This window comes from Monopterus albus, unplaced genomic scaffold, assembly GCF_001952655.1.
Source record: "Monopterus albus unplaced genomic scaffold, M_albus_1.0 scaffold99.1, whole genome shotgun sequence".
NCBI classification, from domain to species: Eukaryota; Metazoa; Chordata; class Actinopteri; order Synbranchiformes; family Synbranchidae; genus Monopterus; species Monopterus albus.
Genome location: NW_018127979.1, coordinates 2,603,447 through 2,629,781, shown reverse-complemented (window position 1 = coordinate 2,629,781; position 26,335 = coordinate 2,603,447). Strand labels below are relative to the sequence as shown.

The 26,335-nt window shown below is 39.6% G+C and overlaps 4 protein-coding genes across 5 annotated transcripts; 1 reads left to right on the top strand and 3 right to left on the bottom strand.

Annotated features, from left to right (window-relative positions):
* Window positions 1-1,982: 1,982 nt before the first annotated feature.
* On the bottom strand, window positions 1,983-5,788 carry mitd1 (MIT, microtubule interacting and transport, domain containing 1). Its single transcript, XM_020609471.1, has 7 exons — window positions 5,418-5,788; window positions 5,236-5,337; window positions 3,771-3,907; window positions 3,077-3,163; window positions 2,854-2,966; window positions 2,603-2,663; window positions 1,983-2,467 (listed from the first exon to the last, which is right to left on the bottom strand). The coding sequence occupies exons 1-7, from the start codon at window positions 5,560-5,562 to the stop codon at window positions 2,372-2,374; spliced, it is 741 nt and encodes a 246-aa protein (XP_020465127.1). The 5' UTR covers window positions 5,563-5,788; the 3' UTR covers window positions 1,983-2,371.
* Window positions 5,789-5,912: 124 nt separating this feature from the next.
* On the top strand, window positions 5,913-9,169 carry mrpl30 (mitochondrial ribosomal protein L30). The gene is made up of 5 exons (XM_020609474.1): window positions 5,913-6,219; window positions 7,603-7,689; window positions 8,107-8,253; window positions 8,665-8,738; window positions 8,915-9,169. The coding sequence occupies exons 1-5, from the start codon at window positions 6,184-6,186 to the stop codon at window positions 9,045-9,047; spliced, it is 477 nt and encodes a 158-aa protein (XP_020465130.1). The 5' UTR covers window positions 5,913-6,183; the 3' UTR covers window positions 9,048-9,169.
* A 2,135-nt stretch (window positions 9,170-11,304) lies between these two features.
* Window positions 11,305-14,623, bottom strand: txndc9 (thioredoxin domain containing 9). 2 transcript variants are annotated; one of them, XM_020609472.1, is made up of 5 exons: window positions 14,521-14,623; window positions 13,497-13,711; window positions 13,066-13,184; window positions 11,662-11,916; window positions 11,305-11,558 (listed from the first exon to the last, which is right to left on the bottom strand). In XM_020609472.1, the coding sequence occupies exons 2-5, from the start codon at window positions 13,668-13,670 to the stop codon at window positions 11,438-11,440; spliced, it is 669 nt and encodes a 222-aa protein (XP_020465128.1). In that variant the 5' UTR covers window positions 13,671-13,711; window positions 14,521-14,623; the 3' UTR covers window positions 11,305-11,437. The 2 variants fall into 2 exon arrangements, with proteins under 2 accessions (XP_020465128.1, XP_020465129.1); XM_020609473.1 differs by having other exon boundaries at window positions 13,497-13,703; window positions 14,521-14,614.
* A 1,177-nt stretch (window positions 14,624-15,800) lies between these two features.
* rev1 (REV1 DNA directed polymerase) lies at window positions 15,801-25,812 on the bottom strand. Its single transcript, XM_020609506.1, has 22 exons — window positions 25,467-25,812; window positions 24,650-24,725; window positions 23,819-23,951; window positions 23,540-23,708; window positions 22,955-23,449; window positions 22,082-22,824; window positions 21,605-21,703; window positions 21,356-21,472; window positions 21,108-21,234; window positions 20,891-21,019; window positions 20,644-20,798; window positions 20,442-20,561; window positions 20,109-20,329; window positions 19,824-19,996; window positions 19,492-19,706; window positions 19,211-19,404; window positions 18,856-19,119; window positions 18,506-18,605; window positions 18,192-18,397; window positions 17,908-18,058; window positions 17,724-17,826; window positions 15,801-17,609 (listed from the first exon to the last, which is right to left on the bottom strand). The coding sequence occupies exons 2-22, from the start codon at window positions 24,713-24,715 to the stop codon at window positions 17,498-17,500; spliced, it is 4,092 nt and encodes a 1,363-aa protein (XP_020465162.1). The 5' UTR covers window positions 24,716-24,725; window positions 25,467-25,812; the 3' UTR covers window positions 15,801-17,497.
* Window positions 25,813-26,335: the final 523 nt, after the last annotated feature.

The window sequence follows — 26,335 nt, the reverse complement described above, 5'->3', positions numbered from 1 at the left end:
ATATAGACTTCAATTAATAATCTTTAATAGTATTTTACAGTAGGTATAGAGACAGAAGTGTGTGTTTTGCATTTGCATGTTTACACATCACTGACCAAGTACTGGTGCATGGCGAGAAAAGACATGATCAATCATTTTTATCAAAGACTCTTCCAGTTTGGCATCCAGGTAGCCTACTGAAGTGTTCACCTCTTGTTGCAGGTTTGCTGTCCATATCTTCTTCGTTCAAGTCAAAAAATATACCAAATAATAATAATAATAATAAAAAAACAATAAAGCCAAAACAAATATATCACCCACATTTTATAATCACTGAAATGATCCGAGTGTGGCAGCAGTGAATCTAACTTTCTGTACATTCACAAAGGATAGCATTCAGAGATGGGACACTACCTAGGCCGCTAGGTTACAATCACTAAGACGGAGGGCATCGGGAAATGGAAAGGAAACCTCTACTTTTGCACTTCTGTATCTCTGTGTGTGGCTGAACACCTTATCTGACACGGCTCTTCAGGACACAAATCTTTATCTCTTCCAGCAGAATATAAACTCAGCCAGTGACAGCTGGATTATGCTGCAAACCACATGCAGGATGATAACAATGACATAAGAGTCTAGGATGAAGTTTCCTTCCGTTCATGTATTTATCATCTGTAATCAACACATAAAGGACTATATGCATGCAAGCTTATATCTTATGATTACTAATCATAAGTTAGCTTGTAGAAAATGTGTCTGTACATACTGAAATGTACAGCACTGTGGTCTTTGTTCTTTCAGCACAAGGAAAACAGAGGCTTTGATGTTTTCTACCATGATAGTTTCTGGTTAATGTGGGTTTCTGATGGATTATAATTTATTCCTCTCAGAGCCGAGATGAGGGAACCAAGCATATCGAGATTAAGGCCGATAGATAAGCCGAGCATAGCACTGTTTGAACTCACAAAGGCTCCCATTCATTCAAATAAACAATTTCCCACAAATCTCTAATGAGGAAAGATTTTCTATGAATGTTTTTATTGGGAAAACATCTGTATATTCAATCTTCATTAGATTCATATTAGACTCACAGATCAGAGAGCAGTGTTGACATATTGACCAACATTTGAAGTCCTGAAGAAGTGATACAAATTACTGCCACTGCAGCCAAATATCCACTTGTCAGTTCTCATTACAGTATATGTTTATAAAACGTATTTTACCCATTAACCAGATGTTAGTGTGTGGGCTTTTCATAAGTGACAGGATTCCCACAGTCACGTTATTTGTTAATATATAAACTATTTTCAAACCACTAGATTGTCAACTGTCACAAGACAGTTTTAACCCTTTCACGGCAGTGTGCTACAACAGAGTATTAAAAAAATTAGGAGGAAGATTTTTTATTTTTGTGTGTCAAGATTAAAGCAGAAATTTTGAGAATTTTGACTTTAATCTAGACATTTTGACTTTAATCTCAACTTCAATGTCAACATAAAAGATAAAAAAAAATCTCCCTCCTCTGTTTTTATTTTTCCTTAATGTGGCCCTAATACTCTGTCATAGGTTGAAGATATGATGCAACTGGAACTACTAAGCCTGTAAGTGGCAAACTAGAATAAATTGAGCTTTAAATTCCATTCTTGACCTTGGAAATAGTTACACTTTTAAACCAAGATGAATGGGACTACTCAGTCTGCTGACCGGGAACAGGCAAGTAAACTGTAAATTGCAAATTGCAAATTGTAATTTGACAAAAAACACAAAAACAATAAAAAAAATCTTAACTCAACAACCACTTAGTGATAAAGAAGTACAAGATAACCAAATCTCATTTTACTGAGTTGAATATACAGAATCTAATCCTAAAACTCATTTTATTGAAATATTTTTATATGAGCGCATTTGTTTGAAATTTTACATTTTAAATTTAAGACAATTAATTTAAAATAACTGGACAAGCCCAGATGGTTAAAATAAAACATAAAACAGACATTTTATGATATTATAAAAGCCCTTTTAATATAATTTAGCATTTAAAATTTTTTCCACTAGATGGCAGTATGATGTCATAAAAAGCAACGTCCCTGTGTCGACCACCATTATTATAAAAAATATTTAAGTTTTTAAAACTGGGTAGTTGCAAAATGAGAAAAGGTGAAAACTGAAGAAGAACTTACTGATCTACATAAGCAATAAGGACATATAAATATGACATACTGTAAAACAAAAACTGCTGTTAATACAGTTGATATGAGGCCAATCACATGCATTTTTATGTTAAGGAAAATCCAACAGCAGAACAGATGTGTCTATACAGCATGTTTTTTGAGGGCAGATCTGTAAATGAAGTCACCTGAGTTAGAAAAAGGCAATCGAAGGTTCATGACGCTCATAGAGTTTTTGTGTGTTTGGTGTGAAAAATGTCTACTGTGGTCTCCTGGCACTGCCTGAGGTCATAGTCACAATATCCAATGGAGAATCGACCCTGTGGAACGTAATGAACACATTTTTACAACCAGAACTCAACATGTTGATTCACTGATGTTCAGGACAGTAAATCTGGCAATGGCAGAAACTGAGGGATAGATACTGGGTCTAGTATTAAAGTAGGAAAACTCACCTTTGGTCTCTTAAAGTAATCCAGCCCTCTTCCAATTTTTATGATCCAACCACTGTCAAACCTAAAGACACAATTAAATCTAGATTGCTGCCACTAAATGAAGCCACAGTTATGGAAAAAGGAGTTCTGATGTGAAAGTGAACACTATGTATTAAAATAAGGATTTTCTTTCGAATAATTAATAAAGTATGCTGTGTTAAAATTAAGTCCTGCATACTAAATTTAAGTGAAGCTATTGTGGAGGAAGGTACCTGATCTCCCTGTCATGGATAGTGGAGGAGTACTGCACATCCAGAGTCACTCCCTGAGCACTGAGACTTTCTTCCAGCTCCGCCAGAGCACTGGTCTGTTGGCTGCTATCTGCCTGCAGGACAGAATCAAGGCAGTGAAACAACACAACACAAACTGAACCACAGCGACTGCTGTGGTAGCTATGTATTAATTACACAGTGTGACCTCAGTTTAATAACCTACTTCATCCTGTGAAGTGATGAGATGGATCTTTTTCACCTTGCAGGACGCTTTTAGCAGCATCTCACAGAACCGTAGGAAGTTGTACAACTGTAGCAGAGACAAGGCGTGAGGGATATGTTTAGTGCTGAAAGGATACACAGATTAATTTATCAGTCGATCAACAGAAAAATGAATGAGAATTATTTTGATAGTTCATTAATAGTTAAATATATCTTTTTAAGCAAAAACACTGAAAAAAATCCAATCAAGATCTGGCTACAGCTTCTCAAACTGCTGGATCTGCTGCTATTCTTTGTCATAAATCATTGTAAATCAAATATCTTAAGGTCCTGGACTGTTGGTTGAGCAATACATGAAAGACGTGAGCACTGGAAGGTTCTCACTAGTTTTGATAGTTCATAGATTTAAAATAATTAATAGTAATGAAAAATATCATTAGTTGTGGCTCTTAGGTATGTTTGACATGTTAAAGTAAGTTTAGTTCAGAGTTTGCTCCAAATTTATGTCACTTCTATCTCCTCTTTCTTAAGAATTTAAGACATCAGGATTGGGTAACAAGGCAGGACCTAAACAAAGCTATAATTAATCACAACATAAAAAGCTACTGCTGAACTGTTACCCTGGAGGTTTTGGGAGTCAGGGGCCCCAGAGCAGTTGCCTGGAAATGAAACAATAATGAAAAGGAAGCTTTTACCTGGTGGGTGAGTCGTATGTAGGGGTCTTCCACCCAAACCTCTGTGAGAGCACTACTGATGTACGGCTTGAACAGAGCCTCATAGCTGTAGCCAGTAGCATCCTCTGATATTCTTATCTGTTCATGGTACTTCCCATCTGGCAGGAGAGAGATACAGACAGAGAAGAAAAATGGAAAGAGGTGATACAGTCTCCCCATCGTCCCCTCCTGCTTTAAGACCACAACCATCATCCCCCTTCCCAAGAAGCAGGTGGGGACGAAGCAGCCTACAGGAGGGAGGTGGCCGTCTGGTGTCATGGTGCAAGGACAATAATCTCAGCCTCAACATGGACAAGACGAAGGAGATGATAGTGAACATGAGGAAGGAGAGGAGAACTCATCAGCTACTGTTCATCCTGGGGGCTCAAAGTGGAGAGGGTGAGCAGCTTCAAATACCTGGGCGTCCACATCAGTGAGGACCTCACTTAAACACTTAACACCACACAGCTGGTCAAGAATGCCTAGGACCCTCAGCAACTTCTACAGCTGCATTATTGAGAGCATCTTGACCAGCTGCATCACCGTTTGGTATGGCTGCAGAGAGTGGTAAAGACTGCGGAGAAGATCACCAGGACTCTACTGCCCTCTCTGCAGAGCATTTACCACCGCAGAGTCCACAGGAAAGCTGCCTCCATCCTCAAAGACCCCACCCACCCCCAGCATGGACTGTTTGCCTCCCTACCCTCTGGCCGGAGGTTCAGAAGTGTGAGATGCAGGACCTCTAGACTGAAAAACTCTTTCTTTCCCTCTGCCATCAGACTCCTGAACAGCTAACAGGAGTTAGCGGCTGTACTTCAACCAGTATTTCTGTGCTGAAATGCTATTGTTAGTTAGTTATCATTTCATAAAACACAAATTTGTTTACCCATTAATTTGCATAATATGAACTGAGATATTAAAGGTATGTGAACTAGATTTTGTTGGCCCCTCTATGCAATATGGCCACAAGACTTGGGAAAAAATGATGGAGCCATTTTAGCAACACTTACCATTTGTAGTTTGCAATTGTGTTTTAGTGATGCAAAATGCCGCTCATATTTGTGGTTACTGAAAATATACAAAGTAATAGGTAGAACTGCCACACAGTCAACCTGAGTCAAGGGCAGGACAGTAGGTAAATGCCTTGAAGCCTCAGAACCACAGGTGTCTCAAAGGCTCCATATTCAGAGCATATAAAAGATATGCCCTGATAAGCACACTATCAACTAAAATGTTAGGGGCGAAGTAAAGTTTCTAGCATTACACAGAGTTCCTGCATTATTACCTGTCTTGATTGCCTGCTTACATAAACTGGGGTTCAACAGGAGCCCACCACTAATTTTTGCCCCAATCTGGGTCTGAGATGAACCCTAATCTGGCCCTCTCTGTGGTTAGTTGCCCACTTTGCACATCTGATAATCCAGTCTTGAGAATCTGTGATAATTACCTTCTTTCATCTGGTTCACATGAGCTTTGATTTGCTCTGCTCTGTCCATGTAGCCCTTTATCTTCTCCCTGTAGACCCCCCTCTTTGAGTCATCCTTCACAGCTGCTGACAGAAAAAAGTGATTATGCATTTCCTTCATTTTGCTATCGCCGTATCTATGTATGAAAGAGGGGGGCAGAGACCTTTCAACACGTCCATAAGCAGCTGGATGCCCTCCTGGTAGCAAACTAGAGACTCCTGGAAGCGCTCGCTCTGGTCCAGCTCCACCGCCCGTTTGAGGACGGAGATGGCCGACATCTCCATCCCTGACGCATGATTTTGTGCCATTGTTCTGGCTACCCTTTGTCTTTCAATGTATTCTAGAAAATTTATAGAATTTTCATTCTTAAGTAATATCAGGAAAGCACACGAAAGGAACAACACTACCTTCTCTACCCGACAGCTGAGTGCACCACAAAAATAACTCCCAGAGAAACGTAAAGCCGTAACGCTGCACAATGGTCTATTGGGGCAAGATGGGTACAGTTTCAACAAAACACACAGCTGAAGTACCAGTATTTGCTTAATATTAAACAAGTATAAAATAAATATTTGAAATAATTTTTCTTTAAATCAAATAGCTATTCTAGGAACATTACGCACAGAACGTTTTTCCTATCGGTGCAATTTCAATGTAAGTCCCTAACGCTTCCGGTGGGGACAACCGAGGGGGAAAGAATATCGACAAGAGCATTTATACATGTTTAGTCTAATTTTTCAGCTGTTCCATTGTCATAGCTACTGTAAATTGGGTGAAAACGATATGAATGTAGTTCCATTTGTGCTTTTTCCTATAAGGTTTAGTTACGTTTGAGCCATAAGCCTATTTGTGATGTTAGCGTGGCTGTAACCTTGGCCTGTGGTTTGTGTCACGGAAGAGGAGTTTGGCTGTTATTGGTAAAATAAAACATGTCAGGTTGCAGTTTGAGCTCGTTATCTTCCAAGGTAAGAACTCCAGTGTATATGTTTGAATAAAAAAACAACATATTCCGTAACTGTTATCTTTAAGCCAGAATTTCTCAATGTCAATAATTTGAAGGCATATAGTCTTTAATGTTGAAATATAGTAAACTGGTTATTTTTGGGTTTTTAACTCTATATACTGTATTATATTATATTTGTTTTGCTCAACACACGTTCCAACTCAGCTAAAACGTGTTAGCTGAAAATGAAGTCTGACTTCTAATTCACTGTGCCAGACTTTAAAGTCGTTAAATTGTAAATAGATTGGTGACATGAATAAATCCCCCGTCTCTGTTTATATCATGATGGTGGTGGTGTTGGCGATATTGCACAGGCTTTGGATAGAAAATTAGATCTTTTTATTGATTTAACCAAAGCTTTTGATTCTGTGGATCACAACATTCTTTTGCAAAAACCTGGCCATACTGGATTTGATGAAAAGTCATTGGTTTAGAAACTAGTTGTCTCATAGATCACAAGTTGATGTAGTAGATTGTTTTAAGTCTAATTTTTTGGGTATTATTGGAGGAGTCCTTCAAGGTTATCTTGTTCTGGAGCCCTTTTTTGCCAATACAGAAATAGGAAAGATGTCCTTCTCTTACTATGCCCCACAAAGATGGAACAGTTTGCAGAAAAAAAATCATAGACTGGGTGCACTCATTTCTTTATCTCAATTTAAACTGCTTTTATATAATATTTTACAGTTTAAATACAAGTGTAACTGACGATTTGGACACTGTGATTTGATGTTATGTTGACCCTGTGTACATATTTTATTGTTTATGATGTGTGTTTTGTGATTTTTTTAATACTGATTGTATATGAATCATGTGTTTGTTTTACTGTTTCGAAGGTGTTAATTGTATGTCAGGGCACCACTGAGAATGAGCGTTTGCTCTCAGCTGGTCTTTCCCTGAAGGCGATGATGATGATGGTGATGATATTAATAAACCACCTGTCTCTACTTATAATGTTACCAACATGTAATTGTGATATATTACACAGAGAAACAGTTGAAAATATATTAGGTGAAAAAATGACCTGACAGGAATGACTGATTTGGGCTAAATCGGGACATTAAATAAGATCGCATTGTTGCAAAAAATCAAATGAAATCTGCATATCTCTTAGACTTAAAGTATTGTCCACAGTGGTAGAATAAACCCAGAGATGTGATGACCACCACAATATAAACACTGTGGCAAAAATCTGAATGTTGTCATATTTATGTAGTTTTGCCATCATATGGCCCAAACTTAGAGGCCATTGTATATGTGTGCCTGTGTAATAGAGAACAAAGCTGTCTTTTAGTCTTTAATACTTTGTTGTTAACTTTGTCTAATATCTGATTATTTATGTTTACAGATCCTGACAGAAGGTACAGTTTTGTCACCTTGCCGGTGGTTTGTGTCAGCACGCAGTAAATTTACCAAAGCAAGAATCTCAAAAGAGGTGGGAATCGATGCAAAAGCCTGTATGTTTGCTGTATATTAGTTGCACATAATTCAACAAATTGCAGTTCACAACACTCAAGTACAAAACAGGTTCTTCTTTATTATCTAAGCTTTTGTCCCTGTGTTATAGAACTACCTTTTGTAAATATCAAATGTTTATACCTTAGTAATTTTAGCCTGCGGCATCACATGGTTCATATTGGTAAATTACATAGGAGAGAATTCCAGCAAGTTCCATAAACAGTGCACAGAGGACAGGAGGCTGGGGCTGTTATTATAGAATTATTGCCAAAGGACCCCAAAGATAGATTGTCTGGCAAATGGTAATAATGCTTCTTTGTTCTGTACTTCTAAGTTATTAAAGCATCAGCTCATTAGCTCTGTTGTCAGTATTCAAAGGGTGTTTTTCTTGCAGCTCTTTGCTGAGAGATCAAAAGAACATGAAAAATATGGTGGCGATCCAGACCAGCCTCATAAACTGCATATAGTAACACGAGTCAAAAGTGTGATGCGAAGACCATACTGGGAGAAAGAGATGGTGAATCACCTGGGGCTTCAAAAGGTAAGGCTTGAATCATTTGAGAATAAAAGAAAGAAAAGTAAAGAAAAATGCAGAAAACTCAAAACTTTAAAGACTTGGGTAAATGTCCTCTAATGAAATGCATTTTTTGACTAACCTTTGGTCATGGAAAGTCCATCCATTTAGCAGCCTAATAAGGATTATACAGTGTGGTTCAATCTTGCCTGGTAGAATGAAGGAACAGAGGGGCGGTATCAAATGATGATCCCATAAATTGTTAGCTGTGACTGTATCACCTCTAACTGAACTAGCAAATGTCTGCTACAGAGGCACCAAGAACCTTGATGATGGTGTTTGGTGTTTTCTAGAGGTAAAATTGTATTGAATTTGTCATGCTCACAGTCTTAGCTTTTTAGCACTGACTTCGTTGTATCCTTGTTTCCTTTTATTTAGGCACAGGTCCCAGTAATTCACAAAAATACACCTGCAGTCAATAACCAACTGAAATTTGTCAAGCACCTGGTGAGGTAAGATGACTGTTTCTGTAACTCTAACACATGCAGCAAGTGAGTTAGAGGAGTTGAGGATTTTTATATTTTAGAATATAGTGTAAAAACCTGTTGAACTATTTTTTGGTCAATGAGGGGACATTCAGGGAATCTAATTTCCTGCTCCTCTGTCATCTCTTTTCTGGTAAATTCAGGATCCAGCCACTGAAGGTCCCCTACGGACTCCCTACTGAACAGGACATGGCCAACACCTACATTAACAGTAAAGGAGAGCTGATTATCCGTCGCCTTATCCAACCAGTAGAGCCCAAGGCTATTGAATCTTAGCTACACTCTCAATAGAAGAATTTTTAAGTCCTGTGATACAAAGCTACCAGCTGTGATTCTGCTTCACTGGGAAAATGCTTTGGTTTGTTTTGCCTATCAATAAATGCCAATCTAAAAACTAACCTCTCATTCAGCTGTTAAGTGTTTTCTATGACAATTTAGAGACAGGTGATGTTCAGACTCTTTATTAAACACGACAACATAAAGACCTTTTGAAATGAAACAACCTTTTTACTTATGTGTGATAAATTCTCACTTTCTCTGTTGAGTCAGACTGGCAATTATTAGAGCTTATCTCAGAAGCCAAATGAAAAGCCCAACACACCTAGGGTTTACTCATACAGGCATTCTCACTTTTTTTTATGATTGGACTTCTTTACAGGACTGTAGCTGTGTCACAATTCCACACTACATACCACTTATACAAATCCATCCATCAGCTATATCTGGTTATCATTTAGAGGGCTGGAGTCAATCCCAGCTCACATTGGGCAAGAAGTAGGGTGCACCCTGCACAGGTTCAACAGAAACCCATTTATATTCACACCTATGGGCAAATTACAGCTGCCAATTAACCTAAACTGCATGTTTTTGGACTGTAAGAACCTGCATCCAGACTCCGTACAAAGGCATTGGCCAGCACAGGACCAGCTACAAGGCTGCCCCCAGTGTATACCGTTTTCTGTAATTAGTATTTAAATGATGTAGTACATACACAGTGCAACCAGTCAATCTGTGACTTTAAAGAATGACACTGTCAATGAAACTTGGACAATTTTTGCCCTAAAACTTGTTTTCTTAAGTATTTCTGGAACAGTTTCACATTTCACTACCCAGAGATTTTTCCTATGCATTGCGCTGCAGGAGACTAGTGTCACTCAAACTATGCCCTTTTTTTCTAGTCTGCATACTGACTAGTCTTTATGGAAACACTGCATACTCATAACCTGCTTAGAATTAGTATGTATTATGGATTCGAGACAGCTTAAGTTTGTGTGTACAGGCCGTTTTTGTACTCTGTGTCTTGTTGCATCTGATAAGGCAGAACAACTTTGATCTGCATTAGTGGTATGTGAATTGGGTCACTTCACATAGGCCCATGTATACGTTAATCTGAGAATAATTGAAGCGCTGTAGAAAACCTGATAAAAGGGTAATACAAAATCGCACAAATATTTAAATTCCTTGTATACTTTTATTAAGGCTGCATTATTTAAGCCAAGGTTTTGCTATGATGAAATGTCATGTAAAACTATTCTGATGTTAAAAGATGATCTTGGCACTCAATGCATCATAGCTTCGGTTCTAAACATCAGACTCACAGTTAGAAGGAAACACTTGAAATAAACAGAACTATCTTAATGAGAACACCTGTAGTTTAAGCAAACGTTTTAAGGTTTTATCCAATGAGGAGACAAAATCAGTAGCAATACTATAAAGCTAAGAGCTAGGTGATACATGATTGGTGCAGTGGCTCAGTGAAACAGATCCTCTACAATTTGATGTGAAGTCTGTCTTGAAGGGCATGTATATCAGTTATTCAAACAGAAAACATGGCAGATAATTCATTTAAGGATAAGGATGGTCACTTTCAGTGTTAATAGCATTTTCAATCTCCATACAAGGACTAAAACCGACAATTAATTGCCTCTACTCACGGTTAATGTCCGTCAGTCTCTTAGTCCTGTTTGTGTGACAGGATCAGTTGTTGTCCAGAAACAAAAACACATTAGGGAAACACACCGCTGCACTGGGTGACATGATTTTTTTTTATAACAAAATCCCAGACCTAACCATGTTGCCCTGAAGCCTCTGAGCAGCCATAATTTCCTGAAGTTAGCTAGAGTCAGAGTTAAATGCACAAGCAGAATTTTGTGGGATCTCTGAGCTCTGTTACCATCTGCTAGCTCCTCATGCTTGGGTCTGGGGTTTCCTAATGAAGAAACGTGTTACCCAGTGCTAGCTCCTCATGCTTGGGTCTGGGTTTTCCTAATGAAGAAACGTGTTACCTAGTGCAGTGGTGTGTTTCACTAATGTGTTTTTAATCCTTTTTGAACATCAATTGAGGTCTATGGCACAGATGAAAAAGCTTATCCAGGACTGACAGACTCATGGACATAAACCATGAGTAGAGGCAATACATTGTGGGTTTTAGCCTCTATATGGAGATTGCTGAAAATACTATTAATATAGAAAATGAATGGCCTTATCTTTTAAATAAGGCTAACTTAAATAAAATAATCTGATTAGACATTAATTACAATATGGACATTTATAATGAACAGGTAACTCACAAAGAGGGGAGGAGAAAGAAAACTAAAGTGGGCTGTCTGCTAGACTGTTATTAGTGAGGTAGCCCTGAGAGAAGACCGGGTGACTGTCAGTGTTTCTCAGTCATCTCCAGAATCAGAATCTGAGTCGTAACCTCGCCCTCTGATGGTTTTCTTCTCCACTTTTGTGAACTTTGTGCCTGATCTCTGTGGCCCTGTGGGTGGCTCCATCGGGTTACCACTAGGACAAAACAAAAGGTGTCAAAGTTAGGGTAGAAAAACTCGTTTTTATCAACACCTGCAATAAATGGCTTTAAAGATGAAGGAGTAAATCTCTGTTTTACCTGTAGTTAATAACACCTGCACAGCCAAGTCTCCATTCAAGCATCTCTGTGGAAAACTCATCTGTGTTTCCCAGGTCAGTAAATCCAACCACATAGTCCTTTGTTTTTCCATCTATCAGCAAAGCCAGCGTAGGAATAACCTTGATCACCAGCCTCTCTGTCAGAAATGGGGCCTTTTCTGCATTCAGTTTGATGAACTTAGTCTCAACATGCTTCTTCGCCAAGATGGTCAAGTGTTTGTCAAGGATCTTACATCTACACATAAGGGATAGAATTCATATAACAACATTTAGCATCCTGATGATAAAGTATGTTAGGTCAAAGGTCAAGGTCATAGTGTTTGTCATATGTACAGTTAGGAAACATGTTTCCCTGTACAATGAAATTCTTACTTTGCCATCCACGTGAATGGCACACAATACAAGTGAAATATAAAGTTGATGAGCAATAACAAATCTATAGGCAGTAAAATCACAAATCTAAGGCACTTTAAAGCAGCAAGTGAAGGAAGCAAATAAAAATACAACAAGAACACAATATAATGCAGACAGAATATATGCTACGTGGGAGCCGTGGAGTGTAAATACTCAGCAGTGAGCGTGCAATTATGCATGTGCAACATAAGTATGTAAACCACCAACAGTTGACCCCCCCAAAAAAAAACTTGCAGAAGGGATCCAACATAAAAGAAAACAGTCATGTAAAAATTCAAGTAGCATGGTGTATAATTCTGGCTCCTTTTGCTTGATAAATTAGTGAAACAATGAATAATCAGTACTGTTGCAGCTTAATGTTTTGTCAATCAATCTTTTTAATATTAGAATATAGGGCTGCATGATAAATCGATTTGTGAGCGTGATTTAGATCCTTGTGTGATTTCAGTCTCACGTCACAATGACTCTGCTGCGTTTGCTTTGGCATGGAGATGCCTTCATCAAACAAGCCCTCCCTTTTCCTTGCTAAGCTCCATTAACCAATAACCACAACTAATAACCGCAGAATGATTTATTTCTCCCTCAACTGCTATTTGGCACTAAGCATATAGAGCAGGCAGTGCAATGTTTGAAAAATAGTTGCAGGAGAGCACAGAATATCCTTAATAATGTCATACACATTGGATTTGTTTTTGAATCTGTCTTTACTTCCTCTCTACATCTCATCACATGATGTAACGCATTCTTGCTATTGGTTAAGGCAGCTTAGTGAGAATAAAGGAGAGCTTGGTTTGATGCAAAGCATCTCTGTGCTAATGCAAACATGGCAGAATCAGTCACACAGGGATCTAAATTGCACTCCCAAATCAATTTATTGTGCAGTCCTACTAGATTAAATTTCTCAATCATACAACAGCCTCTCTGTCACTTAGGATCTTTATAGATAGATAAATACTTGATATGAACTTACCTGAAAGTGGAATTTTTGTAGAAGTGGCAGACAACATTCTTGCTATCCTTGACCTCACTGAAAAAGTCTCTCTCACTTGGAAGCTCTCTGTACTCTCCATGGCCTTTAGACAGCCACTCCTTCAAATAGCAGAAAAAACTGGCTATTACATTACAGCACAGTGAAGACATGCAGTGCTTTTTGTTGGTGGATTTGGGATATGTACAATGTCAAACAATGGTCCCCAGGAAAAATCCTTCTGGATGGCTGGTGTTCCCCAAAAGCCATACTCGAAGCTACTATGAGTGCTCCTAAATTGTGTCACAAGTTTCTAGCTAAACGTTTCCTCTTCATCCCTTTTCACAAAGCTGTAGAGTGTAAGTTTAAGTAAGATAATTTCATGCTGCAAAATTCACCATATGAAACAATGAGTAAAAATGAATACTACATACCTGCTTCTGTTTCTGGGCTTTTTTAAGTGCCTCTAATCTCCTCTCCTTCAGTCTCTCCAAATCATCTTCATCCATTTCATTCAGTTTGCTCAACTGTGTATCCACCTGCTCCTCCACCAGCTTGGCAGACTGCTCCAAAACTTTTGTTAGGATTTCCATTGATTGACTGGCCATGGTTGCCTGCTTAGTGTGAAACTCTCTTTGGACCTGAGGGGCTAAGACATGTTAGCTGAAACACAACAAACTCAATACTCTGTGACAATCCATAATCTGTGCCACGTTTTAAGCAGCATCTTTCACTACTTTCATAAACAAAATAAAGAATAATTTACTTGATAAAGAAAACAATTGTTAGTTGGAGTCCTAGCCAGTTCTAATCTAGATTATTAAAATATTAGAAACACCTCTAAAATCGCTTCAACAAAATGTTAACATAAACCTCGGTTATAGCAAGGCTTTCGTATTGCAGAGCTAGTTAAAGGTACCTAATAAGCTAGCAGCTAGTAGGAAATGGCATCTGTTACAAGTACATGGTTATCAATTATCAACCCGAGTGCCTCGGTAAGGACCCAACGTATAGTTACTGTCAAATCATTGAAAGAAATACGCGATCAGACCGAGCAGCGTCTTTTAGGTTAAGATGACAGAGACAAAGCCATGGTAACGGCTGGACACGCCTTGTTTCTATGTTGTTAGCTAGCGTTAGCATTGTTTATTTGTTTGATGCTTACTATTTGGCTTTCTGTGCTAAGAATTAATACACATTAGTTAATCGAGAAACATAACGTTATCTAAGTAAAAATAACTGGAAAGCAAGGAAGGAAAAGCTTAGACAACTCTGGAGATTATGTTAGCCTGCTAAGCTATCTAGCTAAGATTAGCCTTGCGATGTTTGTGGATATCAACACTCCTCCTGCCTTTTAAAAATATTTGATCAACGTTTGATATATTAACAAACATAACAAACGTTTCTAATGTTAAATAAGTATAGAAATACAAAACCATGCTGCCATTACATAATTACCTGGTGAATTGACGATGATCACCAACACTTGCGTTCATGCGGGAAACGCAAATGATTGCCGCGAATATAACGTCAGAGGAACTCTAGTTTACGAGAGGGACCTGGCTGCAGACAGCAAGATGTCGGTTTGGCGACTTCGACCGGAAGTTTTGATTAGTGACCTCGGGCGGAAGTTGGACAGTTTTTACACGGCTACACTGCTTTAATATGTAGAAGAAGAAGTTGTAACTAAAACTGTACATCTATGTTGCAAGGTATTCTAAATTAACACTTATTATTGAAATGCTCATAATGCTTAAACTTGGTTATAGCACACTTTTAAAGTTGTATGGAAAGTATAACTGGATGAGAGATAGTGACGAGATGGACTTTAGTAGCTCTTTCTATCTTTGTTAGTGTTGTTTTTACTAGCATCGACTACGTTAGCATCATTACAACCAAAGCATGGAAGAGTGCTTGAGCTAAAGCGAAAGGCAGCCGTGCTGAAAGTAACGCAAAGTTGTGGAAGACAAGGACCCCACCTCCTCAAGAACCTCACCCATCCCCAGCATGGACTGTTCACACCCCTGCTACTATATACTATATATACTATATTTGTTCCTGACGTTTTCACGCTGTGTAAATTAGCTAAGAGTTACATGTGAAATTAAATTTAAGAGGACGATCTGCAACAGTAACCGTGTGAATGCCCTTGCTTTCTTCAGGGCTGCAAGTGTACTCATATGTTAATGATTTTTATGTTCAGCCTTTGGTATAACTTGATTTCAAGTTTGTAACATTCAGCTACCACATTGTTGAATACATTTGTAAGTAAACTGAATAATTTTAACTATATTAAGTCATTCTAGGATCAAATGAAAAGACAAAAGGTGCAGAGAGAGCCTTAATTCACAGAACTGTGGCAAGTTCTCCAAGCGATGCTTGGAACAACCTGTCAAGTACTTTCTAAAAACTACAAGCAAATGTACAGAGGAGAATAGGTGCTGTTGTAAAGGCAAATGGTGGTCTCACCAATTATTGATGCTTTTGTTTACTGAAATTCATGTATTAAAACTATTCATTGCATTATTTTTAAAGGCAACCTCACTTTACAATTAGTGGCTAACACTTTTGCACAAAACTGTATAGTCACTCTTCATTATTTCCAGTTAGCAATAAAAATAACCATCTCCTCCTTTAAAGATAATTTTCAGAACCTATGTGAGCTTCTTTGAACACATCTAGAAGTTAGGTTAGAACTTAAAAAATAATACCAGAGACTAATAGATTAAATACAGAGTTTACAGTTTATTACCAAGTTTTATAAAACTTAGAAACAAGTTCACAGCTTCAGGTCTTCAGGCACAAGCCAGTTGAGAGAAGACAAAAGACTGGCCAATTTTAGCTCCCGGCCATTCCCTTCCACAAAGATGTGACAGGTGAAGAGAAGCAACATCTTGAAGTAAGTGGAGACTTGCACATTATGAATTACATTCATTTCAACAAGTTAAAAATGACTGATTAATTTGGTTTGCATATAGAGATACAGTTTTAAACAAACTTTTCATCCACACGTGTAATGTCTTGCATGGTAAGGTCAGCCACATCTGCTGAGTACTTCTAATCACCATTGAGTGTAGTCACAAGCCATACAAATGTCTGTGTGATGTACACAACATGGGTTAGAGTTAAACATTAAATCTGTTCCTATGCAAATTCAGTATTATCTCAATATTCAGATTTAAGAAACCAATGGAAAGACACAAGAATACCAAGATATACTCCATATACAAAGGCTGTATGAAATTTTTAAGAGACATCTCACTTATTAGTGAAAGAAAGAAATGCATAGGCTACTTATTGATTGCCATAACCCCTGCCAACATCCTCCCAAGTCAGAGTGCTACTGAGAATCAACAGTTAACCCCATATGAAGTGCTTTGGCCAGCTTCTGATTTCCATGTTGGAAAACTCACAAACAATTAGAGTGAGAAGATTTACAATTTAAAGACAGTTACTAAGAATTCACTACATGTAAACAATACAAGAGGTAAGCCCTCTACATATTTACTTTTTAACCTTTTAACAATGAGCTTTAAAAACATTATTTACATACTATAATAACAGCATTTGGCACTTTTTTTGAAAAAGACAAAAAGGTTCTAGTGTATACACAATATATGGTGTCTACTTTTTGTGACGCAGCAGTAGTAAATATTTCACAGGTCAGTACAAGTGGCATGGAGCACCAAAATAGCATTGATGAAAAGTCAGATTTTTTTCAAAACATTTCTAAGATTATTAGAAGATTGATGTCATATGAATGCTACGAGGCTAACAAATTCAAAAACCTCAAAAGATACTCCACCATGATTGTTTACAACCGTCATTATTGTCAATAAACTGGCTTAGGTGTATAACTGAATAAAAAAAAAACATACCTCAACTGTTAACACTATTGAATCCTTTGTCAAACAAGGAAAGTCAACTGCTATATCAGATGGAAAATACTCACCAGGAAAAGAGAAATTCAAAATCTTACAAGGCCTGGTATAGATGGAATTTATAAGAAATAGTCAAGTACTGCCTGTAAAAATCTTGATATAAAATTTCACATATGCATGAAAATGAGTCTTGGCATTCTTTGAAAAAGAACTCCATATGAAAAATGATGAATTTTCAAAAAACTGCTACGATTCTCACTGTTCAGGATTTTGAGGAGTACATTTCTTGCCCCTCAGTCTGTGTTACTTGTCTCTGAAAGAAGAGGTACAGGAATAATGTAGTGTGCATACTCTCATCAAATACTGCCATGGTCCTTGTGACTTTTTCATATTTTGTGTGTTAGTAGGGCACTGAAGAGAAGAAGCTGCAATGACATCACAGTTGAGGAGGAGGAAAATCATGATTTAGGTATCATATTTTGTGCTGCAGAAAGACTTGTGAAAGTAGCGAAACATGAAGTGGTAATGGCAGTGAAATCAGTACCAGTCCTCCTTCAAACTATCTTCAGGGTGCTACCATAAGCCTGTTGCATAACCACCTGCACGTTGTCTAAGATGAAGTCAAAAGCCATACTCCAAACAGATTCCACTGACTGCTGCATGAGCCTACAGAGAAAAGATCAATATGATCAATATTCTACATAAGGAAGAAATGAAAACAACAAAAAATAAAGACGTGGGGATAGAGTAACGCAGGAGACTAAGCTGTATTGTACTTGCCTTTTCATATATTTAATAATCAAATCCAACTTCTCCAGGTCTTTATCCTCAATCAGATCAGTGCAGTATTTCACCACCTGCAGGATGTCCTCCTCCATGGGTTCTAACAAAATGTAAAAAGTGAACTAAAAATGCAGTTTTGCAACCACGTTAGCATTATTACAGAGCTCATTCTGCTGTATACCTGTTATAGTGGTGACCCATTCCCGTAAGAGTGTTTTAATGTCTGTTAGATCACAAGCTCCGGCCAGTGTTGGAGCAGGGCGAGGGATGAATTTACACGGAGACTCAGGGATGTCCTGTTTAGAGGAGGATGTGGAGGGTCCATTTTCAGTCTGAGAAGGGAAAAAAGAGATGTGAGCTGGAGAGATACAGTATGTCAAGTTCCAAACAGCCATAAACTATCTTTACATACTACCACTAACCAAAAGGTTCATCTTGATGAAAAACTATATACAGTAGGCTCACCTTCACTATGTTTATTGCTTCCTGCGATTTTTTAAGGGGTGGTAGGGTTTTGGCTGGGCTGTTTGTTGTGGGGCGTCTCTTCATAGGGGATGGTCCTTTTTTCACAGGGCTGACTGTATTTTTTCTCTTGTAGCGTCGCTTCACCCGACCAATGCCAATTCCTACTCCCGACTGTTTTAGCTGCAACAGTGGATTCTTCTGGTCCACTACAGAACAACAAATGGCAAAAATCAGATGAAGAAAATTGATGTGCTGATAAATAGTAGAAGGAAAAAAAAGGCATTGCTTTACAAATAATTCATCTGGGGACTTACACATTTTTGCCTGAGGCTGGATAGTTGTTACACGATTGTAGGCTGATTTCAGTTCTTCCTGGAGCTCTCTGGGAAGGGCAGCAAATACGTCAGGATCAACCTGCAGTCAGAGAGCCATGAAATTAGGTGAAGCTGAATGTCTTGTCACAAGCTATGAAATCAACTTTGCATACTTCTTGGGGGCTAATATTTAAATTTGAAGAATAAGTGTAAAAATTTGATTACTGTACAATCAATTTAGTTTGTTTTTGGATAACATGCTTTCAAAACACTATTTATTTAACTGTATGAGGGTATTTGATTTTCCAAGTTCTTTGTGCTGGCAAATTTAATTACCACTTAATACCTACCTGTGACAAATTAGGGAGCTCTAGTACAATTCCTGGACTGTCTGTCTGGTTCAGAATCTGCAGAACCAAAGTTCCTACAGGCGGAGTGTTTAGTGCAGATCCAGAGGTATGAGGATGAGGAGGGGAGGTTGAATGAGGCTTCAGAGAGGGAGGCTGTGGACTGACTGAACAATGTCTATTTGGTCTCCCATCACGGTTAGTCCACGACTGTTCCACTTGTTCTCTCAGCTCTGCAGGAAGGGCCTCCAACACAGAGCGGTCCACCTTGAATATTATAAAGAAAAACAGCTTGTTCATAAAGGTTTAATTGTTCAGTCTTTGTTTTAATTTATCAGAAATATCTTTCAAACCTCACCTGTGAAGGGGAGGGGACCTCAATACTAAGGTTGAGACGTGTTCGTAAATGTTTTGGGGTTTGTCTGCCTCCCTGCTGTTCTTTACTCGTCCCAGGGACTGGGTCAGGAGAGGACAGAGGATTTGGAGAGGAGCCAGATGATAGGGGTGTGGCTGAGGAAGTCTGTTCCTGATGTGTGTTCTTCTCTGCACCATCTGGAGCAACATTGATCTTGAACTCAGGTGATGTTTTTTTAGATGACATCCATTATATGAACTGAAACACAAAAACCGTATACAAACCTCTGTTGTGTGACTGGCCAAGTAACATGTCTTTGATGGAGCGTGTCCGGTGACCTGTGGAGTCCTGGGGGACAGAATGATGTCCCTCGAGAAACTGAACCTGGATGCCAACTCCTCTCAGATCCTGAACCTGCAGCTTCATGGCATGAAACAGCTTGATGACTGCAGCAGCAATCAGCTGACCGCTGTCGGTGGACTGAGTGAGCGTCACAGTCCTGACAGCAGGAAACAGATAAAAATGAGTCTACAGAAACACAATGACATAAATAAGCAATGGAAAGAGAACATTATCAACCACTCCTTACACACAGAGATGACAGACTCATTCTTACCTGGCTAGGTTATCACATATGCCATGACCACCGTATTTAGCTGGTTCGAGTGGAGCTCCAACTTTGCGAACCATGACCTTCAGAGTAACTCTGCGGCCTCGCAGCCCTGCTTCCTGTAGGCGTCTCTGCACCTCCATGGACAAGTTAGTCAGGAAACACTCTGCCTCATCAATCTGATCACAAAGGTGGTGGGGACAGGGAGATTACAGACACATACTGTAGGTGGGAAATGCAGGGCAGATGGAAAAAGAAGAGATGGCAAAGAATAAAGAAAGGGGCTCTAACCCTTGTAAAACGAATGTTGTAGTTCATCTCAGCCGAGACAGACTTCCTTTCCTTCTCGTAGCGCACAGGCCGGTCATCTAGACCTCTGCAGAAACGGAACAGGGTTTGTCCAGTGCGGGGTCCAAACTTCTTCTGCAGTTGAGACAGAGGCACCTGTTGGAGGTCCCCGCATGACCTTACACCCATAGCAGCCAACTTACTGCTCATAACAGTCCCAACACCTAAAAAAAAAAAAAAAAAAAAATACTTTTAGTGAAATGTTTACAAGACCTAAAATGCTATAAATTAATGGACATGACCAGCAGGTGGTGCTGTATATATATACACACACACCCGGTAAACTGGTCACTGGCAAGTCCCTGATAAAATCATCCACTTCTTCAGACTTTAAGAAGTGCTGCCCATCTGGCTTGGCCTTTCGGGTTGCCAGTCGAGCCAGCAGGATGTTGGACCCTGCAAAAAAGAGCAGTCAGTTTGAATTTGTAAAATATGAACACTGTCGATCTATTTCCCAGTATAAGACACATTAACCCACCCATGCCCACTGAAGCACAGCATCTTGTTTTCTCCTTGATGTCTCCTCTGATAGCTTTTGCAAGATCTTCAGGGCTGATGCTCAACTCAGCTAGCAGAGCAGAACCATCTATCAGCACTTCATCACAGCTCAGCGCCTCGATGTCATGGGTATAACTGCAAAGAACAAATAAATGAGAAGGTGTGCTTTAGTTCATTTTGCAGGTAAAAATCGTGCAGTGAAAAATCGACCAGGGAGATATTCTTACCCAGCCAGGATCTCATACATGGTGAGAGCCACCTCTTTATAAGCCTCAAAATCATATGGGACAGACTGTAGCAAGGGACACAGCTGTTTTGCTTTGCCAAAAAACATCCCATTCCTCACACCCGCCTGTCTGTGAGACAACCAGTTAAGTAACATTTGAGTTAGCACAAAATGCAGACATCACCGAATGCATATGAATGTGTGTTTATATCTTTTACCTAGCCTCATAACTGCAGGATGCAATTTCTGCCATTGACAGAGCAGCAGCATCCTGGTCCATTTCCTTTGCATGGGACTCAGGACTCTCTTGTGATGGAGTTCTGTGTAGATCCTCATCGTTCAGCTCTGAGAGGCCGGACAGGGATACACTTAGTCAAGGAGGTTACAATGAAGTAAAACACACAAGAAAATACAGGAAATGCACTGAGCCAATCAGGACTCTCCAGGCTGAATATGACAGTCTCACCAGGCTGAGGGTGAGTTCGTTTCCTCTGGTAGTACTGCATCTCCAGCTGAGGGTTCGCCCCAGGTCTCAGGGGTACTCTGCCCTGTCCACGATTACTGGTGACAGCTACAGGTTTTCCTGTAAGAAAACCACAAACATCAGGAACTCTGAGTGGATATGTGGGACCGCTCTATGTAGCAGGTGCCTGTGTTACATATGAACATATGTTTCACTGCCAGCACACAATTAAACAGAGAGAAGGTGCCTTACCTTTAAGGTCCGGTCGTTGTCGGATCCCCACAGACACAAAGAAACAGTCCATGTCCACATGAAGAATACAAGATTTAACGTTTGCAGGTGTTGCTGTACCTGACACATGAAGGCATATTGGTCATTCAGTAGTTTTCCAAATCACAAAAAAAACATGAACACAGCATCTAACCTAACATCCAGTTTGAACAAAAGAAGCTACACAAGTGCCATGAATTCGTTATTACTTATCAGCAACACTGATAATGTAAATATTTACGATGACCGAAAGAACACTTAAACATACCGGTTTCCTTATACATGATGATACCCCATGATGATTTTAACATCTTTACTAGACAGCTCACAGTTGAGTAACAGGAGACATTTTAGGAATGAGGGATAATGATCCAGCTGAATGTGATTAGGAAATTACAGAAACACTGTTGTATGCATTCCTGAAAGAAAGATGCAACCATATGACCAGTCACTTCCTACCTTGGTTGCTTGTAGAGCACTGGGCTACAGATTTTCTCAGCCGGTCTTTTCCAGGAAAGGAGGCACCTCCTGCTGCTTTTCTTTTGCTGTGCAGTTCATTCACGTATTCAGAAAAGCCGTTCCTCCATGTGGAGATCTGATGTAAACGTGAGTGAGAGTAGAACTCAGAGATCAAACCACCTGTCTGTGCCAGCAGCTGTGCCGATGACTTGTCAGTAAGAGGTCTAGGATTGGCTGTTATGTTGGTTGTGTTGAATGAGGCAGAATGTGATGAAAAGGCATTGTGGTGACTTCCATTCAGGCGAACTGGAGAATGGGGAAAACAGCGAGATGCAGGGGAAAGAGGAGTCTTCTCAGGATTTGAATCAGCCTGAAGGGATGGCTGGAGCTGGGTTTTGGTAGCTTTTAAAGCCTCTTGGTATGTGGGTGGAGGAGGTTTAAGTGTTTGCTTTGGAGGACTGTGAGGAAACTCGTACGGGTCAGACTTTGTCTGAAACTGTACCGGAGGACTCGGAGGTTTCTCCTCTGGACTCTTAACTCCAGACTCAGGCAGTTCCTTGTTAACATCTGTAAGAGGAGAAAGGTCCTCTGGCTTTAAGGCACCATTAACAAGGTGAGTGTGTCCATTGGTCAGGGGTGCTTCCTTCACCACCTGCAGGAAAGTATCTTCTTGGCCATTTTCTTGCATTTCATTCATATTTGAATGGCTCATTATGTCCAGTGAGGTCTGCAATAATCCATTTCTGTGAAACAAAGAGATTACTTCTTAGCATGTTAATGTAACAAGTTGTTTAAATTATTGAGGATAACTACCTCTAATTTGAAAGAAAAACAACAAACAATCCCTCCCTCTTTTTAACTTCACATACTCACAATTTTAATTCCACTTCCTTGCAGCCACTCTGGTGGGTGCTGCAAGAAGAGTTAATCTGAGGTTGTGGTTGGTCAGCTCTCTGATGCTGGAGATTAAGATGAGGTGTTTGTGGAGTAGGCTGTGGGGGCATTGTGGAGCTTGAGTTACACACCAGGTAGGTATGTGAAGGGCTTCTGTGTCTGGGAGCTATACTGAGGTGACTGGATGCTAAGTGACTTGGTCGGTTGCTGAGACGAGCTGCAGAGCTGTGCTGGATAGATTGAAGTTGATTGTTGCTTTGGTAGCTGCATGACGACTGCTCATCGTTGGGAACAGAGTGCTGAATGTTGCGCTGTGGCAGGTGAAGCTTTTGATGGATGCTCGCCTGCAGTGGCCTGTGGCTCAGGCTTGCAATCTCTGAGGTCTGTTGTAGATTTATGCCAGGGAAGAGTGTGCCTTTCTGTTTTGCGTACAGCTGGTACTGTAGGTAAGGCAGGAGACACCCAGCCTTGATGCTGTTTTAGATAAATGAGATGTTAACACAAAGATTTTTAGCTAATGTTGTACAACATAATGTAGATATAATCGACTCCCACTGAACACACCTGTCTGTGATCCACTCTGGCCTGATGACCTTTTCCCCTTTGAGCTCCTGAATTTTGCTGTTGGGCAAGTTACTGGCAATGATGTGGGTGGTCTTGGAGCGAGAGTAGTAGACATGGAACTGCCCACCGTGCAGCATCATCAGTCTGCGTAGCTCATCTGCACTTGGTTCTGTGCACAAACGGGCCAAAAATAAAACAGTAAGACAAAAAAAAAAGCTCTGTCCACCCATCATTTACTATTTCAATTTTTGTAAAACATGGTTTGTAATATCATACTACCTGTGTATCCATTGACATAAATGGCTACTCCACTGAAGATGTTGGACCATGTGCCTTCCTTCTGTTTTTCCCTGGGGGCAGCAAGTTTAAACTGCTCGTCCAGCTTGGAGACTTTGGCAGCCATGTAGCCACCCTGCCCGTATGAAGACGAATCATAGTCATAGATCATTCACAACTACATGCCACATACAGAATTTGAGCATGTTCCTGACACATAGTATATTAGGCTTACATACTATGAAAAATTGACATTTGGTCATTCAATACATACATAGTTCTGTTATGTTGGTACCAGTATTACAGTACTTTGTCTTCATATTGTAATATGTTTGTCTTGCTATCATTTACCTTTCTGACAACTTAATCTGCGCGGATAACAAACCTGAGTTCTTATGTGGATTCTCCTTTACAAACTATCCAGAACCTATTAGTGTGCATGACATTTAAAAGATGCATACATGCTGCTACTGTGTGGCTTAAAAATACCATTTTAAGACACTTACAGAGTTCTTGTCTACTTAATGTCTAGGTTATATGGTGATTCTACTCCACCATCATCAAAATACCAAATGAGGCAGTATTGTTGGGAAGAATGGTGTTCATTCCTCCACTAGTCACAGAATCAATGCCAAGGTGCACTGAAACTATTCTGGTGGCACGTGGTGGGTGGCCAAACACCATACTATTGTTTTTTTTTCCTTTAATTTGTCACCTGTCTGTATCTAACTGTCTATTGTTGACTGTATTTCTACTTTTTCCAGGCACACTGTCTTCATACTGGGCTAGTTTGTACACTAAAATGTTGGTTATAATGACCTGAGTGATACTCACCCTTTCAGCCCAACCACCGTCATCACTGGCATTGGCTCTCTTCCTTGCCCACCCATCTCGACTCATACTGAGCTACCTGAAAGCACAGGAGATATTCAGCCACACTGAACCATACAAGTTGAAGCTGGGCTCAGACACCATGCTGCACAGACTTGGTGCTTAAGTTAACTGAACAGGTCAATAATTTTATTAGAAGAAAATATAGTTATGTGTTTATGATGCAAACACATAGCTTTCCATACATCCTGAAATGACACCGTTGGATGACAACACTACCCAGATTTACCAACCCACTGATAAAAGATTACACTATAACATTTGGGGAAGTCAACAATTCCTAAGTGATCACCGACAAGCAGTGACACTGGTCACAACTAACATTTATAGCCGTTTTGATATGAAGTGTTAATTCAACACAAATGTTTTGATACCGGATGTATTCCTTCGGGGGTTAAATGTTTGTGTCCAAGGGCATGCCCGGACAGATACTCTACCACTGACAGGTAGCCAAGGCTACAGCAGAGCCCCATGTGGCACCTCTTTCATGCTAACATTAGCCTAGCTACTCTAAACGATGCTTAGCTCACGCATGTCGCTGCGCCCGCGCCACGATACTAACATCATGTCAGTTCAAACGAACAAAAATACAAACAAAAGCGTGCTGCATACACTCGCCAAAATTGTCAATGCTGTCGGAATGAGCTACCAAACAATGGATAACGTATATGACTATGCAACTTCAGTGCGGTGTTATCACGAATGTAAACAAACAACAGTCCTGGGTGGTTGTTCGCTAACAGAAGTCACTTGCGTTTACCTTTTATCCTGTCAGTCTGGACTGTTAGCTGCAGACTTCTCTCTGCAGATCCTGCCCACCACAAACGTTATGTGTTAACTGATTAACCGAGATAAGACCAAAGCAAATCGAAATGAAAATCCTCCAGACACTTAGCTGGGCTCCTCAGCCTCGTATTGCTACAGAGAACTCCTTCAAGAGAATTGAAATCCCTTTATTCTGTCATGCTGCCACGCCATGTCTCTACAACATTTTCGCTCACCCTCCCAGCCCTTCTGCTCTCCATTTCTACCGCCTGATCGCTTTGCTTTCTCTTCGCTCAGCGAGTGTGAAGCGGATATGGCCAAACATAGTGGTTCCGGATAAAAATTTCAAAATAAAACACACAATGATACGTGAGCATTTTGTAGAGTTGTGCGAATGTGTTGATTCGACTGCGATAGAAGCTGTGAGAAAATGTTGGGCTATAACACTCCATCTTAGGGCCCCAGAGGAATCTTATATCAAGACCTGAATGGTTATATTGTGGTTATTTGCTGTACAATTGTGTTCTATCTGTTTTTAGTAGTAAAACCTTGGGCAAAGCACTATTACTCCATCACTGAAGCACCGTAAAGCAACCAACTACTATTTTTTAATTTCAGTATATCGGACAATTATTTTCTTATTAATAACACATTAGTAATGGACTGATGACCTTTAAATTACCCTTGGAAAATTCTTTAGTCACAAAGTGAGATGCCTTAACAAAATGCTAATCTTGGTGATCTGTTTACAGCTGTGGATATCAGAAAACAAATATTCCATGAAATGCTCAAGATACCATCGGATTTTTATGTGATCATATCTTATTCCCCATCTTGCTCTCCCTTATTATTATTATTATTAGT

Coding starts and splice junctions, on each gene's coding strand:
- mrpl30 (XM_020609474.1), top strand. CDS start 6,184: ATGTCAGGTTGCAGTTTGAGCTCGTTATCTTCCAAG. Junction 7,690..8,106: donor AAGCAAGAATCTCAAAAGAG/GTGGGAATCGAT, acceptor TTTTTCTTGCAG/CTCTTTGCTGAGAGATCAAA. Junction 8,739..8,914: donor TTTGTCAAGCACCTGGTGAG/GTAAGATGACTG, acceptor TGGTAAATTCAG/GATCCAGCCACTGAAGGTCC.
- mitd1 (XM_020609471.1), bottom strand. CDS start 5,562: ATGGCACAAAATCATGCGTCAGGGATGGAGATGTCGGCCATCTCCGTC. Junction 5,338..5,417: donor GCTTATGGACGTGTTGAAAG/GTCTCTGCCCCC, acceptor TTCTGTCAGCAG/CTGTGAAGGATGACTCAAAG. Junction 3,164..3,770: donor ACATACGACTCACCCACCAG/GTAAAAGCTTCC, acceptor TCTCTGCTACAG/TTGTACAACTTCCTACGGTT.
- rev1 (XM_020609506.1), bottom strand. CDS start 24,715: ATGAGTCGAGATGGGTGGGCAAGGAAGAGAGCCAATGCCAGTGATGAC. Junction 23,952..24,649: donor ACGGTGGTTGGGCTGAAAGG/GTGAGTATCACT, acceptor TCATACGGGCAG/GGTGGCTACATGGCTGCCAA. Junction 22,825..22,954: donor AAGGAAGTGGAATTAAAATT/GTGAGTATGTGA, acceptor TTTGTTTCACAG/AAATGGATTATTGCAGACCT.
- txndc9 (XM_020609472.1), bottom strand. CDS start 13,670: ATGGCCAGTCAATCAATGGAAATCCTAACAAAAGTTTTGGAGCAGTCT. Junction 13,185..13,496: donor AAGCCCAGAAACAGAAGCAG/GTATGTAGTATT, acceptor TGCTATTTGAAG/GAGTGGCTGTCTAAAGGCCA. Junction 11,917..13,065: donor TACAAAAATTCCACTTTCAG/GTAAGTTCATAT, acceptor CCTTATGTGTAG/ATGTAAGATCCTTGACAAAC.